We start from the raw sequence: 18,864 nt of genomic DNA, 5'->3' as shown, positions 1-18,864 counted from the left end.
GTCACGCGGTTCTGGACTGAGGCGTCTAGAACCGCTCGGCCACCACGGCCGGCGCCGATGAGTGGTTTCGGAATTCCAGCTCGCCCTGCAGTTGCTGCTTATGCAGCTCTCTTAGTGTTGTTTTGGTGCTGACAGCGTTCGCGAGTTCTGCAGTGACCTTTGCGGCTGTTGTCCGCGTATGTTTCGTCAAAATCATCTTCAAACGCCGTCCGTCATAATCACTCAATAGACACTTTCGTCCGTATTGTGATCGATCTTTCTCTGTATGCGGTATAATTCATCGATACGTTGTCTCTTGAACCACCAGATACTTCGCTGCCTTGGTTACGGAAACGCCTGCGATACTAGAAGCAACAATTTGCCCGCTTTCGACTTTACTTAGCTTCGACGTAACGCACTCACAGCTACACAGAACACTGTTCTGGCCACGACTGGCACTTGCTACGTGTTGAGGACACTGCACAGGTGTCGCACGTGATTAAATACAACAGAACAACCCGTAGGCTTGGCCAGCACCTGCATTTATTTAACTTCTTATGGTTGGGATTCACAGTCATATAATATTTCTTAAAAGACATCATAGTCGCCGTTAACTGTATGAAATATTTATTATTACGATTGCAATTTCGACCTTAGGGCCATTTTCAAGTAACACTGCAAAAGTTCCATTCTGTCAGACTATAAGACTATCTGACATTTTGACGACGACATTTACTCATGTAAGATATTCTTATATTCTGACAGAATGTAACTTTTGCAGTGTTACTTGAAAATGGCCCTAAGGCCGAAATTGCAATTGTAATAATAAATATTTCATATAGTCAACGGTGACTATGATGTCTTTTAAGAAATCTGCATTTATGTTGAAGCGTGCATTTCACACGGTGTTTCCATGTATTTGTTCAATCTCAGTATACAGGTTTGCCATAAGCAGTCCGAAAAATTTGTAGGTGTGGTGCAGGGTATATTGTGCTGAGAAATAATTGTTAAGGGGAAGTTTACTATCTTTTGGTTCAAAAAACTTTTTTTTTAAAAAAAATGAATTTTTGGATCCATAAAAGTGTGTAGAATCCATCCCTGACACGGTATTTCCGAAAACGGAATGGAAATGTTTGTTACTCGCGGTTGAACGAAACAATGCACCTGCCTGAAATCGGCCTTTTTCATGCACCAGTTTTTTTCTTTCGGAGGACGAGCTATTGTAGCGGTGCTTGGGAGGAAACACACAAAATTCAAATGAGAGTTTGAACGCGTGTGTTTGGAAGTTAGCCCCCAAGCATTTGCATTCTGGTGCGAAGACTGTGGAGACTGCGACTTTACTGGCAGTGAGCAGCTTCAACGAAGGGTATTCAGCAATTCTGAAGACCATGACAACAATGGACGTCACCCTGGGACTCTATTCGACGCAGTTCGCCAACCATACTGACCACCACCGGATTCAAGCGGCCGAAAACGGCTTGTCACCGGCCGTACGAGCGGAGCAGCGCAGAATGGCCCAGCTCGAGCAGAACGTCCTCTATGACGAAGAGGAAGAACTAGTTTATGGACCCGGAATAGCAGATTGAACGTACGTTGCATAATATTGCATTTGTAAGTAGTCAAAACTTGAAGCGTGTTTTTCTGCAAATGACTTTTTTTTTTTTTATGCGCGGTATGGTAACTTCAAATCTACTGGACTGATTGGCATGATTGTGCCCGACGAAGCTAACTAAATTGTCTAGGAGTTGTACCACTTTTATTCCGATCCATCAACTACAAATATTTTTACTTTGCCGACGAAGTCGAAAAATCGATGAAAAAACCCTATTTTCTTTTCAAATGAAACTTTTGTATTACTCTTTTGTTCGGTTTTAGGGAACGAAACGAAGTACACGTTTGGCGACACAGTCTCTGGCAGTCCGCTTGATTTTGCGAAGTATCAGCCTGACTATCGTCCTTGACAACTAACACGGAAACGACGCACGGTATCGAATTTTTGCTTGACAATTATTTCTCAACCTACCTTGCAACACGCTTGCAAGCCTTTCAAATTGTCTGTGACCCCCCTGTATAGGTACCAGCGCACTACGAACTTAATACACCCTGTACATTAACGTGACCTCCTGTCCAAAGCCTGAATAACCAACTTTTGCAGCACGGACCGCTGCGAGACCTCCGGGAAGGGTCAACGAGGTTCTGGAAGATATCGACAGGGATGTGGAGCCACGTTAACTCCAGCGCCGTGGCCAGCTGCACATCGTTTCACGGCTGAGGATCCGTGACACTAACAGCCCGATCGAGATGGTGTGGCAGATTCTCGATTGGATTTAAATTCGGAGAGTTTTGTGGGCAGGGAGTGTGCTAAATTCATCCTGGTTCTCTTCGAACCACACAGACACACATACACACTGTGAACTGTGTGACACGTTGCATTGTCCTGCTGGTAGACGTCATCGTGCCGAGAAAAATAAACTGCATTTAGCGGTGGAGAACGCCCACAAGGATAGATGTGTACTTGTGTTGATACAATGTGTCTTCCAGAATGATGAGATCATCCAGGAAATACTACGTAAACATTCCACAGATCATAACGCTCCCTCCTGCAGTGTGGACCTTTGCTGATCTGACCGATGGAGCATAAAACGTCACCACTCAGTAGACATCCAGTTACGGTATTGGGATAGGGATTTCAGCCTTCGTCGCTGATGAACATCATCCAGCATGGGTGCATAAACCAGGGGCCTGCTATGGAGAGGCGCACGCAGCAACGTTTGCTGAATGGTTTCCGCATTATGACTACGACTGCACTTGAAACCTGGTAGCCAAGGAAGGCAGCATTTGATTACTATTGTGGACGGGACCGTAGTCACATACTATTGGTTGCCTTTTTTTTATCATATTCAATTTATTCAAAATCAGCAATAAATAAAAATAATGTCTGTAATTTAAGAATTGTTTCACGGCTGAAAGCCTTAACGGGCATAAATTAAGAATTGTTTATACTAGCTGTAACAATTACAAGTATTAAAATATAAAAGACAAATCACCAAAGATCTTAAAGCTCACTGCAAAAATGCAATTACCAAATTAGTATTTTAAAACAAGTAACCATGCTCACAGCTGTAGGCCTTAATGGCAATAAATTAAGAACTATTTCACGGCTCGAGGCCTTATTGGCAATTAAACACCAAGAATGGCAATATTAAAAAAAATTAACAAACGTACTGTCAAACAGCAATGCAATAGCAAAAGTTAATTTAAAAGACAAGTAACTGATCACCAAACAGGTGCGACAAAACGATGATAAACTTGGTAGCGCAACCGTTTATCTTGTTGTAACGCCAAGAGCGTTTCAAATCGCGATTGCAGTTTATCATATCGCGACATTGCTACTCGCGTTGGTCGAGATCCAATCAAAGTTAGCAGAGTATGGAATCGGTGGGTTCAGGAGGTTAATACGGAACGCCGTGCTTGATCCCAACGGCCTCGTATCGCTAGCGGTCGAGATGACAGGCATCTTATCCGCATGGCTGTAACGGATCGTGCAGCCACGTCTCGATCCCTGAGTCAACAAATGGGGACGTTTGCAAGACAATAACCATCTGTACGAACAGTTCGACGACGTTTGCAGCAGCAAGGACTATCAGCTCGAAGACCATGGCTGCGGTTTTCCCTGACGCTGCATCACAGACAGGAGCGCCTGCGATGGTGTACTCAACGATAAACCTGGGTGCACGAATGGCAAAACGTCATTTTTTCGGATGAATCCAGGTTCTCTTTACAGCATCGTGATGGTCGCATCCGTCTTTGGCGACATCGCGGTGAACGCACATTGGAAGCGTGTATTCGTCATCGCCATATTGGCGTATCACCCGACGTGATGGTATGGGGTGCCATTGGTTTCACGTCTCGATCACCTCTTGTTCGCATTGACGGCGCTTTGAACAGTGGACGTTACATTTCAGATGTGTTACAACCCGTGGTTCTACCCTTCATTCGATCCCAGCGAAACCCTACATTTCAGCAGGATAATGCACGTTGCATGTTGCAGGTCCTGTACGGGCCTTTCTGGATACAGATAATGTTCGACTGCTGCCCTGGCCAGCACATTCTCCAGATCTCTCACCAATTGAAAACGTCTGGTCAATGGTAGCCGAGCAAGTGGCTCGTCACAATACGCCAGTCACTACTCTTGATGAACTGTGGTATCGTGTTGAAGCTGCATGGGCAGCTGTACCTGTACACGCCATCCAAGCTCTGTTTGACTCAATGCCCCGGCGTATCAAGGCCGTTATTACGGCCAGAGGTGGTTGTTCTGGGTACTGATTTCTCAGGATCTATCCACCCAAATTGCGTGAAAATGTAATCACATGTCGGTTCTAGTATAATATATTTGTCCAACGAATTCCCGTTTATCATCTGCATTTCTTTTTGGTGTAGCAATTTTAATGACCAGTAGTGTCCAATAAAACAGCAAATATAATAACAAGGTTAATTCAAAAGAACAAGCAACTGATCTCCAAACAGGTGAGACAAATGATGGTAACTTGGTAATACAATAATAAAATAATACCACAATAATAAAACACAAGGGCCAGTCACAGACGGTGCTCCAGGAATCGACCTCTGCGTAGATCAGGACAAAAATACTTTCGGGGGCAATGAGAAAGGCAGCCAAGAGTTGCATTCACATCACAAGATGGTAACTCATATTAGTGGCAGTGTAACGACTGACTAATGATAATCTGCTGAAGCTACCTAACGTCCGATAACCAATGCAACGATGGAACAACACACCAAGGCCGGAACCGGCGGTCAGCACTACGTCCTCCGAATGCTGTGTTTAGAGCATCTGAAAGGAGAGAGGAACCACTACTCCCAGAGCAGAAGAAACACAAATCAAGGAAATTGTCAGAACTACATGCCTTACCTGACAGCAGCGGCAAGGTGAGGAAACGTACACTGCCGTTACATACACTAATCTCCAGGGCAGGTAACTGGGGCGTTACCGGCCACCAGGCAGAAAAAATACCGCTGGTTGAACTTAACAAACAGTAACACATAGAATGCAGCAATTAGTGACAAGAAGTCGAGGAAAGCTAATTAGACCCGCCTTCCCCAAGCACTCCACTCGCTGATTCTCGTCTCGGCGACACTGCGAGCAGCAACACGAACTCAAGTTACGGAGAATCGCGAGATCTCACAATGGTGGAGGTTTCACCACTCGGATTAAAATCCACTCAACTTAAGGCTTGTTGGTTCCGGTTGACGACTAGGTCGTGTACCCTCGCGACCACAGCCCTTCCATGCAGCAGTCCATACGTGCCGCCAGCGGTCCTTGCTTGTTCCCGTACTGCACTTGTGGCTCCTCCTGAGTCCCCAACCGAATTGCGCACTGACACGACCCGGAAGAACCACTATGTCGCCCCACAGATAGGGCCGCAGTTACTACATATCGATAACCGCCGCTCCTACCACTAGCGGACAGGCAACGTTTGCGAATCAGTCAACACAAGAAGAAGACAAACAACCGCAACCATGTCGACTAAACGACACCGGCTGGCCCCCAATTTACATCATGGTCTCTGATCCCGGCGCATGGTACAATAACACGCCGCCGCCTTAGAGTGGTATCACAGCTGCAAAACATTGCGATTAAAAGGTACAGTTATTGTCATTTTATAAAGAAAATCTCCAGCAAAGCCTGTGGAACTTAGTTTGGTCCGACTTACGCCTATTTATTACTGAGGACTAGTTGCCTGCTGACAAGGGAACCTCCCCATCGCACCCCCCACAGATTTAGTTATAAGTTGGCGCAGTGGATAGGCCTTGAAAAACTGAACACAGATCAATCGAGAAAACAGGAAGAGGTTGTGTGGAACTATGAAAAAAATTAGTAAAATATACAAACTGAGTAGTCCGTGCGAAGATAGGCAACATCAAGGACGATGGGAGACGAGCAGCGTCGTGGTCCCGTGGTTAGCGAGAGCAGCTACGGAACGAGAGGTCCTAGGTTCAAGTCTTCCCTCGAGTGAAAAGTTTAATTTTTTATTTTCAGTTTATGTGACAAACTCTTGCCGGCCGCGGTGGTCTAGCGGTTCTGGCGCTGCAGTCCGGAACCGCGGGACTGCTATGGTCGCAGGTTCGAATCCTGCCTCGCGCATGGATGTGTGTTATGTCCTTAGGTTAGTTAGGTTTAAGTAGTTCTAAGTTCTAGGGGACTTATGACCTAAGATGTTGAGTCCCATAGTGCTCAGAGCCATTTGAACCATTTTGACAAACTCTTATGTTTTCATCACTTTTTTGGGAGTGATTATCACATCCACAAGAAAACCTAAATCGGGCAAGGTAGAAGAATCTTTTTACCCATTCGCTAAGTGTACAAGTTAGGTGGGCCGACAACATATTCCTGTCATGTGACGCACATGCCGTCACCAGTGTCGTATAGAATATATCAGACATGTTTTCCTGTGGAGGAATCGGTCGACCTATGACCTTGCGATCAAATGTTTTCGGTTCCCATTGGAGAGGCACGTCCTTTCGTCTACTAATCGCACGGTTTTGCGGTGCGGTCGCAAAACACAGACACTAAACTTATTACAGTGAACAGAGACGTCAATGCAAGAACAGACAGATCATAACTTTGCGAAAATAAAGAAAGTAAAATTTTCAGTCGAGGGAAGACTTGAAGCAAGGACCTCTCTCTCCGCAGCTACTCGCGCTAACCACGAGACCACGGCGCTCCTGATTTCACAAGATCCTTGATGTTGCATATGTTACACGTGGACTACTCAGTTTGTATATTTTATTAATTTTTTTCATAGTTTCACACAACTTCTTCCTGTTTTCTCGATTAATCTGTGTTCAGTTTTTCAAGGCCTATCCACTGTGTCAACTTATAACTAAATCTGAGGGGGGTGCGATGGGGAGGTTCCCTTGTGAGAAAACGTTTTGGTATTCAGTTGACTGACATACTATTGTTATAAATCATTTTAGTGAAAACTTCGGAAGCAATCGCACTTCCTTTTTCGTTTCAAAGAAAGGCTTCAGTTGAGGGCGTTAATTGAGAAATGCGAACATCCATCAATATAATCGACTTTCATCACCCACTGACCAAATTAGTATGGCGCAAACGGAATTCAATTAACAAAAAAGGTATACAGTGATCCATATAATGTTTTGCATCTGTAATTTACACGGTCCAGTCACATAAATGTGACCACCGGCTATTTTCGACGTCGATGTGCACTCACAAATGGTAGGTGGCGGCACTAGCAGTGGGGCGTATATAAATTGTGCCAGGGTCATGAGGAAAATGCGTTGTAATGTGGGAACAGATCGATTTATTGGACGTTTGAAAGGCCATGGTCGTGGCTTTCGGACAAAGGGTGGAAGCATATACGAAACGGCTAAGGTTGTAAACAGTTCGCATTCTGCTGTCCTCAAAGTGTACATACAGTGCATGGCAAAATCGCACTAACCAAAACGAACGCCGAATCAGCTGTGGTGGACCATGGGCGGTAGATGATAAGGGGGGACGACGGCTGCAGAGATGTGTACGGGCAGGCAGAAGTGCAACTGTTGAGCAACTCACCACCCAGATGAACTAAGGAGCTACTAACAGTGTCTCCTCAACGACCGTTTAGCGAACGTTGCTGCGTATGGGCCTCTGCAGCAGGCATCTGGTTCAGGAATCCATGCCCATTGCTGTTAATCGTGGACGAGTGGTGGGATTTTCACGCCATACCGCAACTGGACATCCACTGAGCGTGACATGTGGCCAGTTCAGATGATCCACTTCCTATATTCCAGTTGACAGATGGACTTTGGCGTGTACAGCGTGAAACGTCTGTAAGAGAACACATTGCAATCTGGAAGGAATATTATTGTCTGGGGAAAGTTTTCGTCGCATTCCCTGGGTGATGTCGTCATTCTGAAAGGAACGAGTACACATCTATTCTTCATGTCCACCTCTAAATGTAGGTTGTTTTTCTTTGGTACGATGGCAGCTACCAGCAGGACGATGCAACATGTCACACAGCTCGCAGTGTAGGTGTGTGGCTCGAAGAGCACCAGATGAATTTACCCTCAAAACGCCCAGAATTAAAACCCAGTCGAGAATCTGTGAGAGTTCCTCAGTCGGGCTGTTCGCGCCACAGATCCTCATCAGAGAAACCTAGTGCAGTGGGCAGGCAGAGGCACTGGAGGTGACATAACTCGACACCTCTGTCAGTACTTTCCAGAACATCAGTGACTCTCTTCCTGCACGTCTCGCGATGTAAAACATAGTTATTCATGCTTCTGACAGATGCTCACATGAATGTTGCTGGACAGTGAAATACATAAACCGGTCTCTGGACTCAAGACAGCAACAACACCATGTGTGAGACGCTATTTTGTCGAAAAATGACATTTTGAGCCCGTGGCTGTGTAAAAAGTATAGGTTGACTGTTACAGAGAAGGTAACAGCAACCAGACACTTTTTACAATGCTGTTTATTTATTTAAAAAGCGCCGTTACTTGTTTCGAACTGACAGGTTCGCTTTCAGACGGCTCGTTCGCGTTAAGATACATTTTACGTTAGCTTTCACTTTTTGTTTTTCCAATTGAAGAAATTTCCTTAGGGCGGTGGTGCCCTACAACCAAAACAATATATAAGACAATGTCTTTTTGACTGTAATTGTGCCTCACAACGCTTTTAAATGATGTAAACAAAATTGTTGCGAGGCACAATTACAGTTTTTTGTGACGGCCTTCATAGCAACAACACTTCGCTGTAGAAACGGCCTACGAAGTCACCGCCACACTTTTAATAGCGGGCCGACCGGTCCGCTGGAACAGTGAACAGAAAGATGAAAACCCAAACACTCGGATTAAATGAAAGTCGGTACTTATCTTTATTAACGACGATACAGAACACAGTGGTGAACATGGTCTACAGAAATCTGTCTAGTTCGAGTCGGAGCGGCTTGGTCAGCGTCGGCTGACGACAAACAACAACTCTGCTGCGATGAACACACAACTGACTAGCAGGTACACAATTCGGTGGCGAGTATACAACTGAGCGGCGAATCCAGAACAGTCCTAGCGCTCGCGACTCCAGCGCTTAAGAAGCCAGAAGCCAGCGGTGGCGCGCGCAGACTTGCGGCGATTTCCTGTATCGCTGGCGCTGCTTATGCGGACGGCGTCCGGACTTTGATGCTGCCAACCTTTTTGGCAGCGGGCTCGGTTGGCATTACTGGCTAGGATATAACACAGTTAAAAAGACGTTGTCTCATCCCTTGTTTGGTTGCCAATGGTTCAAATGGCTCTGAGCACTATGGGACTCAACTGCTGAGGTCATTAGTCCCCTAGAACTTAGAACTAGTTAAACCTAACTAACCTAAGGACATCACAAACATCCATGCCCGAGGCAGGATTCGAACCTGCGACCGTAGCGATCGCGAGGCCACTTCGGCCGGCTGGTTGCCAATGATCATGTCTTTTTTGATGTCAGATAAATCGCTCCGTTCCCTCTTTAGGACAATGACTTTTTACCAGTCCCCCCGTTCCCGCTTTACGACAATGACCTTTTCGCGCCCCCCACCCCTCTCCCCGGGTCTCTACACGCTTTATGTACCTACTAGCTCTGCCACCTGCCATCTGTGAGTGGTTACTACAAGTTGACGTCGAACAAAGGCTGTGGTCAAATTAATGTTACTGGGCCGTGTAGCCGCATAAAGTAGGGTCAAAATGGTTCCGTTTGAGGTCTCTCTGCCGCAACGTATACGCAACGCAGCGCGACTCCGATGCGAGTATACAAGTACCGACATGTAGGTAAAGGGCTAGTGTGGCATTCGAAAGGAAACGTGATCGCCCCTTACACTCCAGCTATAAGCGATAAAAGTAATCTCCAGTATCTATATCACTGTAATAGCTTACGGAATTAGTTCAGAAATATGCGCTTGATCTGTGTGTGCAAGACACAAAATTTAGTAACAAAACTATTTTGACACCCTCCACTGCCATCGTTTCTGAAGCAGGACCTTGCTTCGAATCTTGTGAACTGCAGATGTCATATTCTCTTGAGCGGCGTTCACTGTCATTGTTAATCATCATTGTCCAATTCGACGGCTAGAACGAAAGGCGATTTATCTGGTAATAAATATGCAACCAGTCGCTTTTTTACGATTTATTCAGCCATGGACATGTTTTCGAGCCAATGCAGGCTTATCGTCAGATGGAGTGGACCACTGAAAAGTATTATTGTGTCATCCACATACCTTTTATAATACAGAATTTTGTCAGTAAATTGTGGGTGTATTTACAAGAATTCTCGTTCCAGGTTATGTATAAATATGTCAGCAAGCAAGCCTGCAACGCTGCTACCCACTCCCAGACCATTGTTTTGAATGTAAAATTTGCCATTGAATGGAAAATAGTTATGTGAGAGGACTAATTCAAGCAACATCATAAGTTCATAAATTTCTGCATTGCTTAGCTTTTTGTATTTGATACAAAAGAAGAGGTAAATAACCTAGCAGATGAAATGAATACAATGCACCGAAATATCAAATTCAGCCGGCCGTTGTGGCCGAGTGGTCCTAGGCGCTTCAGTCCGGAACCGCGCTGCTGCTACGGTTGCAGGTTCGAATCCTGCCTCGGGCATGGATGTGTGTGATGTCCTTAGGTTAGTTAGGTTTAAGTAGTTCTAAGTGTAGTGGACTGATGACCTCAGATGTTAAGTCCCATAGTGCTCAGAGCCATTTGAACCATTTGAATATCAAATTCATAGTTGAATACCACTCCAGTGAAGCAATTAACGCCCTTGACAGGACTATCTCCACTCACAATAACAAACATACCTTCCAAATACACAGAAAACTCTCTACTAGTGATGCTGTCATTAATAATACCTCTTGCCACCCGAACCAACACGAAACTGATTTCTTCAGGTCATCTATGAACTGTATGCTCCACACACATATCAGTGAAGAAGATGCATGTAAAGAAATGTACATACTTAAATCTATACTCCAAAATAATGGTTTTAATGACTCTTTGGTAAACACCCTAGTTGAAAAAATCCAAAGTAAACTCAAGCAACTACCATCACCATTACAGGCTAAAAACGAGATGTGAAAATTTGTCAATCTTCCATTCCTTGGCAAAGTGTCATATAAACTTTCAAATTTTTTCAGACCACACAATATAAAAACATTCTTCCACACTGACAGTAAACACAAAATAAAACTGTTCACAATGATTAATCCACTGGAGAATGGCAAAAAAATTGTGTCATACACAAACCCATATGCTTCTGGTCTTGCGTCTACATAGGCCAAACAGGGAGAAATTTTACAACCAGCTACAAAGAACATATGGATGCCCTTCGACAGAAAAACTTAAATAAGTCCAGTTTTCCATCACATCTATATACTTTGTAAAAATATCGAGTGTTTACTTTCTGTGAACCAGTGTAAAACCAAGTGTAGCTAAACACCGTGTGTATTTGTTTACATTAATTATGAAAATTAATAAAAAGCGATCTGATATGGATACCAAAAGGCAGTGCACTGTGAGTAGCTAAAACATAAAAATCTTTCGGGTTCGTAAATGTTTCGTCACCGATTACTAAATATCCGTCATTTCCGCCAGCAGCACCAGCACTGCATCAAGCTACACTTGGTCCACAACATAATGTTCTTGTAACGTCTCTGTCTGATGTTGAGTCTGCAGTGGCTCAAAAACATGTCCGTGGTTGAATGAATCGTAAAAAAGCGACTGGTTGCATATTTATTAGCAGATAAATCGTCAATTTAAATCACAGTCGCAGTTCATCATCCTCAATGGATATACTGAGATAAAACAAAAGGACATCTGTTTGTATTCTTGAAAAAATTAACAGTCACATCAGCGCTTAATCGTCAGTGTAGCGTCTGACAAGGTACACCTGTAAGAGTATATCTACGCACTTTACTTTTGTCTCTGACATATTCTTCAGGCCAATATAATCATCTGTAGAAGCGTAGATGGTCTTGTGAGGTGACAGTTAAGGAATGTGACTTTATAGCTTCAGCCAGACACTCTACTTTAGGAGGCTGTAATTCTAACCGTCCTCCCTTCCCCTTGGTTCGTTGCTCTTAAACTCACCACTGTTGCATCGCAGCTCAGCTGCGCGACACCGGTTTTATGGAGGTACTTTCAGCTTTAGTACCCTTCCAGCCTACGTCACACATAGCTTGTGTGAATGCCGACAACAAGACTGTCATTAACACATCTGAGCAGTTTTCGGGCATATTATTCCACGACAGACTTCTTAAAACAGCTTCTAAAAATAGCAGTGGTGCAGACTGAATTACAAACTAGAGGCAAACTATGAAAGACCCAACAGTGCAGGAACAAATAGCCGAGTAAAGAGAGAGTTCCGTTTACCACCTAGCTCTTGTAAAATCGCTTTAAGATAAGGTGATTTCGGCCGATTGCCATTTTCGAGGACGTATTTCTGTAATCGTAAATTTACGTAGTCACCCTCTGTGGGTGTTAAATAATGTAAATCTGTTATTCTAAACGCAATCGTAGTAGATACGATCAAGAACAACGTTCCATTTTTCTCAACGCTATAAACGCACACAACATTGCTCTACGCGGATTGATTCAACTCTGTCCAGTTTACAGTAAACACCTGTTCGAAGATATACCGGCAAACAGTCACCAATGCCCAGCTGATGGCTCTTACCGACATGTGTTGGGGACATGGGCTTCGCTATTATACAGGGTGAACTTTAATATAACCGACAAACTGCAGGGACTGATTCGTAACTGGAAATGGACGAAAAAAGGTGCTATGGACATGTGCCCGGAAACAGACGGTGCGCGTGCAACGACAAGAAATCGTTCCGAAACACAGTACAGAGCAACGTGGCATCCACGTCACAACAGATGCTAGAAGTGGCCTACATGAGATTGCTGGTGATAGGGATAGTAACGATTGCGATGCACGACACACATAATCGTACTATGGTTTACACCATGTCGGCGGGCCATTAGCCAGAAGCCTGTACTAAGGTTCGTCTCAATATCCTGTAGAAATAGGTCCTCGAAATCTGGTGTACGCACAGTCCGCAGCCTCCCTGGACGTTAGTCTGTCTGAAAGGACCCACTATCACCCAAAAGCCCAAAAAGGGCATGAAATGTTGTGTGAAGTGGTTGGTGTCTGTCAACCCTTTCTCCTCCGTTTCCAGTCAGTAATCCATCCCTGCAGTTTGTCGGTTTAATTAATGTTCGCCCTTTCTGTTTTTCGTAGGCGTGTTTACAATTATAATAGTACATGTCTCTCACCTAGCAAATACAAATACTCGTGTATTCATGCGTACGTCATGTTCTAAATCATCTAAAAAACGAAGTAAAAACGTTAAAAACAAACATTTTCACATTAAGACTTTTATATACTTGACTAGCTTCTACGTTGTCTTGCAATAATACACAAGTAACTGCCTCCACCCTCTTTAAATCATGGACTTTGTCGTTGGTGGGGTGGCTTGCGTGCCTCAGCGATACAGATAGCCGCATCGCAGGAAAAGCCACAAAGGAGGGGTATCTGTTGAAAGGCCAGAAAAAGATGTGGTTCCTCAAGTGGGACAGCAGCCTTTCCAGTAGCCTAAAGCAAAGGGAAACTGCAGCCATAACTTTTCTCAAGGACATGCAGCTCTACTGTATGGTTAACTGAAGGTGACATGCTCTTGGGTAAAATATTTCGGAAGTAAAATAGTCCCACCCAATCGGATCTCTGGCCGGGAACTACTCAGGAGGATGTCGTCGTCAGGAGAAACAAAACTAGCACTCTACGGATCGGAGCGTGGAATGTTAGATCCCTTAATCGCGCAGGTAGGTTAGAAAGTTTAAAAAGGGAAATGGACACGCTGACGGTAGATAATAGTGGGAACTGGTGAAGTTCGGTGGCAGGAGGAACGAGACTTCTGGTTAGGAGAATACAGGGTTAGAAATACAAAATCATGTAGGAGTAATCCTGGAGTAGGTGTAATACTGAATAAGAAAATAGGAATGCGGTTAAGCTACTACGAACAGCGTAGTGATCGCAATAATGTAGCCAAGGTACCACACAAAGCCAACACCCACCACAGTAGTACAAGTTGATATGATAACTAGCTGTGCAGATGATGAAAAGATTGAAGAAATGTATGATGAAATAAAAGAAATTATCCAGCTAGTTAAGGGGGGGCGAAAATTTAAATGTGATGGGGGCTAATTCGATAATAGGAAAAGAAAGAGAAGGAAAAATTGCAGGTGAATACGGACTGGGGAATGGAATGAAAGAGGAATCCGCCTAGTAGAATTTTGCACTGAGCGTAACTTAATCATCGCCAACACTTGGTTTAAGAATCGTGAAAGAAGAACGTATACGTAGAAGAGACCTAGAAACACCGGAACGTTTTAGACTGATCGTATAATGATAAGACACAGATTTTGGAACCGGACTTGTACTTATTATGAACTGTAGATTAAAACCAAATCAATTGCAAGAAGATAGGAAATTAAGGAGATGGGACCTGGACAGGTTGAAAGAACCAGAGGTTGTTGAGAGTTTCTGAGGGAACATTAGACAACGATTAGCTAGAACAAGGGAAACGGATACAGTGAGGACGACTGAGTAGGTTTTACCTTTCCTAGGTAGCTTTTGCCTTTTCTAAAGCCAAAGCCACACTAGTCGGCATTTAACACATCCTCAGTTCTCTTTTCCATTTTTGTTAGCAACTTGGTTCATGAGCTGTTAAGCTGATTGTGCAATAGTTCTCGTACTTATCTGCTGTTGCTATTTTCGTAACTGTGTGAATGATATTTTATCGAAAGTTTGATGGTATGACGTCTGTCTCATAGACTCTAAACACCAACCTGAATAGTAGTTTTGTTGCCACTTCCCACAGTGATTTTAGAAATTCCGATGGAATGTTGTCTACCCGCTCTACCTTATTTAATTACAAGTCTCTTTTCAATTACGAATTTGATACTGGATTCTCTATCTCTTTCATATCGAACCCAATTTCTTCTTCTGTCACGTTAGACAATGCCCCTGTTTCATACAGGCATTCAGTGTACTTTTCCCTTCTGTTAGCTGTCTCCTTTGCTTTTAAGAGGGTACTTCCGATTGCACACTTAATGGTCGTACCTTTGCTTTTAAATTCGTGAAGGATATTTTAAGCTTTCTGTATTCTGAATCTGTCCTGTTCTATTTCGTCGCATTTTCCGTGCAACTATTTCGTCCTGGCTTCCTTGCACTCTCTGTTTATTTCATTTCTAATTAACATTTGGCTGTATTCCTGTCTTAATGAGAATATTCTAATATTTGTTTCTTATGTCGATCAGTTTAAATATTTCTTCTGTTACCTTCCTTGTACCTACGTTTGTCAGTTCAACTTTTGCGATAATACTTTAAAGAAATGTCTATTCGTCTTCAACTGAATTGTCTGTTGTGGTATTCATTATCACAATACGTACAGGTTTCGAGAACTTAAAACGAAGCACGTCATTCCTCGGCGCCACTTTCCACACTATTCTTTTAAACTTCTGCCTACTCTTCATAATTACTAAATTGTGATCTGAGTAACCGCGTACACCCTGGAATCCAGTAAGTGATTTCGGAATTTCTGGCTGATAGTGATGTAATGCAGCTGGAATCTTCCAGTGTCTTCAGGCATTTTCCTAGTATGATTCCTCCTCTTGCGATTTTCAAACATTGTGAGCACTATCGCTAACGAAATTTATTGTAGAACTTAAATTGTCTATTATTCCTACTACTGATCCCATATTCTACTGTAACTCTGTTCTGTTTTGTTCCTTCCTCCACTACAGTATTTCAGTCACCCATTATGGTTATTTTTGCTTCTCCCTTTATATAGTGAACTGTACATTCAGCATCCTCATATCATTTCTCAAATACGTTCAGCAATGTGAAATCGTGTCGTTCGGTTTACTGTACACATCAGGAACTGACAGGAATACTCGAAGATGGACCGATATCACTTGACAATGATTGGCAGTTGCTACACCAGCAAAAATCGTGGGAATCTGAAACGAGTAATCGAAATCCTCATTGATGAAAACCTACGAAGACCCCAAATGAAATGTAGCTGATATCCTTGAAAAGTATTTTTTTGTAAACGCTGAAATTTGGTAACTTCTAAGAAGCGGAGAGGAGTTATACCATCAGAATAAGGCAGTTTCCGATCACAATAAGAAATAACGTTTCCGCCCAGTGTGTGCCGCCATCGTCATGACTCACTTTTGCTGCAGCACTTGGCGAAGGCGGGCGTCTGGTGGCAGTAGGAGCCCGGCGGGCAGTCCTGGCGGTTGGGCCCACTGCCGCAGTCCAGCTCCTCGCCGCTAGAGGCGCTGACCAGCGGACGCTCCCCGCCGCACGGCTTCACCTCCATGCCTGTGAAAACATTCGTATTTATGGCACCAACAAGAGAAGCCATTGGAAATCCGAGCGCGTAAACATTTTCCCACTGTAAACTGAAGAGGAAATACATTAACTCACAAAATAAATGGAGCGTCGAGTACGGAAGGAGAAAATAAAATAAAATTGCCGCGCGGGGTAACCTTGCGGTCTAAGGCGCCTTAAGGTCACGGTCCGTGCGTCTGCTCCCTTCGGAGGTACGAGTCCTCCCTCTGGGATGGGTGTGTGTGTCGACCATAGTGCAAGTTAGGTTCAGTTAGATTAAGTAGTGTGGGGGGTTAGGGACCAATGACCTCAGCAGTTTGGTCCCACAAGACCTTACCATAAATTTCCAGTTTCGCCGGCCGGGTGGCCGAGCGGTTCTAGGCGCTACAGTCTGGAACCGCGCGACCGCTACGGTCGCAGGTTCGAATCCTACCTCGGGCATGGATGTGTGTGATGTCCTTAGGTTAGTTAGGTTTAAGTAGTTTCTAAGTTCTAGGGGACTGATGACCTCCGAAGTTAAGTCCCATACTGCTCAGAGCCATTTCAACCAGTTTCCAAAATAAAACTTACCGAATTGAGAGGGTATGAAATATTATTTAAATGACTGCAAATTTCAGTCAAATTTCCAAAGAACTTGGTAGGATCAGGCCACCTATCAAAAATGGCTCTGAGAACTATGGGACTTAACTTCTGAGGTCATTAGTCCCCTAGAACTTAGAACTAATTAAACCTAACTAACCTAAGGACATCACACACATCCATGCCCGAGGCTGGATTCGAACCTGCGACCGTAGCGGTCGCGCGGTTCCAGACTGTAGCGCCTAGAACCGCTTGGCCACCACGGCCGGCGCCACTTATTAATATGACGTTTGACGCATGTACTGATTCGGCTGGGAAGGGTGTCATAAACCGATTGCATCACGTCCTGAAGCAAGCCGACCAACACTTTAGTAACTCGTCCTTCATATCATGGATAGTGGCACTGTGATGAACTAATGTCTGAGCTGTCCTCACACGTATTTTATCTAGGTCAGATCTGGAAATCTTGTTGGCCATGAGAGTACCTCGACATCCTACAGACAGCGCATAGGGGATGTGCATAGGGGATGAAGCCTCTCCGTCGTTTCTAGGTTCCCAGTCCCATACAATCAAATACAATACAAGACATCATTCATTAACAATCTTTGCTTTCCGATCAGGGCACCACTCCGAACACAGCTTATCTATGTTGTGTTCTTGACGGCTGACTACGAATGGGCAGCTAAGTCCCTAGTCCGACTGCTGCTACCCCCCTGTCAAAGCTGTAGGATGACAAAGAATTTTGCTGTGAGTCCATTACCTGTTCTCGGATGGGAGACGCATATGTGAAGGATTTCTGATGTGCTTAATGCACAATGCATCTTGGAAGGAAGGAAGATTGGGTTTAACGTCCAGTGGACATCGAGGTCATTAGAGACGGAGCGCAAGCTCGGACTGTGTCAACGATGGGGAAGAAAATCGGCCTTGCCCATTCAAAGAAAGCATCCCGGCATGTGCCTGGAGCAATTTACGGAAATCACGGAAAACCTGAATTGGGATGACTGGACGCGGGTTTGTACCGTCCTCCACCCGAATGCGTGTCCAGTGTGCTAACCACTGAGGCAGCTTGACGAAGAGTATTATGGCCCTCATCTCCTTATGCAGTTCGATGTTGGGCCACTGTCTAATCTGAATGACATACATTTCGATATTGCTCGATTAGACCAGCTGGCAAAATGGAAAACCACAATTACGCCGTTTGAACACAATGTCATGTGCTGATAACACTGTGCCACACATATTTACGTCATCTCCGTATCCTTCACAGTAAACACTCAAACATATGACGTTATTTACCCCCCCCCCCCCCTAAGTACGCTATCAAACCTGGTAGCAACACTAAAAGCGAAGAACTCACATGTCGTTCTCCCTGTCACAGAGAAGTGTAATTCGAATTATCTACATACCTGCTTATGTGTACGTGTACATAGTTGACATTAACATACGACCATGCATCACATGTTTTTGTCAGGGAGTGTATTTTGAAAAACGATTTCATTTTGTTTTCTAATCGCAAATGACCTTTTGTCAGCATCATACAGTCCTGTTGTGGTTATTATTCCACCTGGGAAAGTCGTCTTAAATAAATATCCTCTAGAATGAAATTGTCACTCTACAGCGGAGTGTGCGCTGATATGAAACTTCCTGGCAGATTAAAACTGAGTGCCGGACCGAGACTCGAACTCGGGACCTTTGCCTTCCGCGGGCAAGTGCTCTACCAACTGAGCTACCCAAGCACGACTCACGCCCCGTCCTCACAGCTTTACTTCTGCCAGTACCTCGTCTCCTACCTTTACAGAAGCTCTTCTGCGAACCAGTAGAGTGAAAATATCATTCTAGAAACATCCCCCAGGCTGTGGCTAAGC

General features: G+C 44.3%; 1 protein-coding gene and 1 non-coding gene across 2 annotated transcripts in view; both read right to left on the bottom strand.

Annotated features, from left to right (window-relative positions):
* Positions 1–18,864, bottom strand: part of LOC126234947 (agrin-like) — a 1,214,606-nt gene that overhangs the window by 235,655 nt on the left and 960,087 nt on the right. The window contains exon 11 of the mRNA XM_049943685.1: positions 16,259–16,411. Within this exon, the coding sequence (XP_049799642.1) occupies positions 16,259–16,411 (153 nt within the window). The remainder of the gene's footprint in view (positions 1–16,258; positions 16,412–18,864) is intronic.
* On the bottom strand, positions 18,662–18,736 carry Trnap-cgg (transfer RNA proline (anticodon CGG)). The gene has a single exon. It is a non-coding gene; the product is annotated as a tRNA-Pro (tRNA).

Source organism: Schistocerca nitens, chromosome 2, assembly GCF_023898315.1.
Source record: "Schistocerca nitens isolate TAMUIC-IGC-003100 chromosome 2, iqSchNite1.1, whole genome shotgun sequence".
NCBI classification, from domain to species: Eukaryota; Metazoa; Arthropoda; class Insecta; order Orthoptera; family Acrididae; genus Schistocerca; species Schistocerca nitens.
This window is presented reverse-complemented; position numbering and strand designations above follow the sequence as displayed.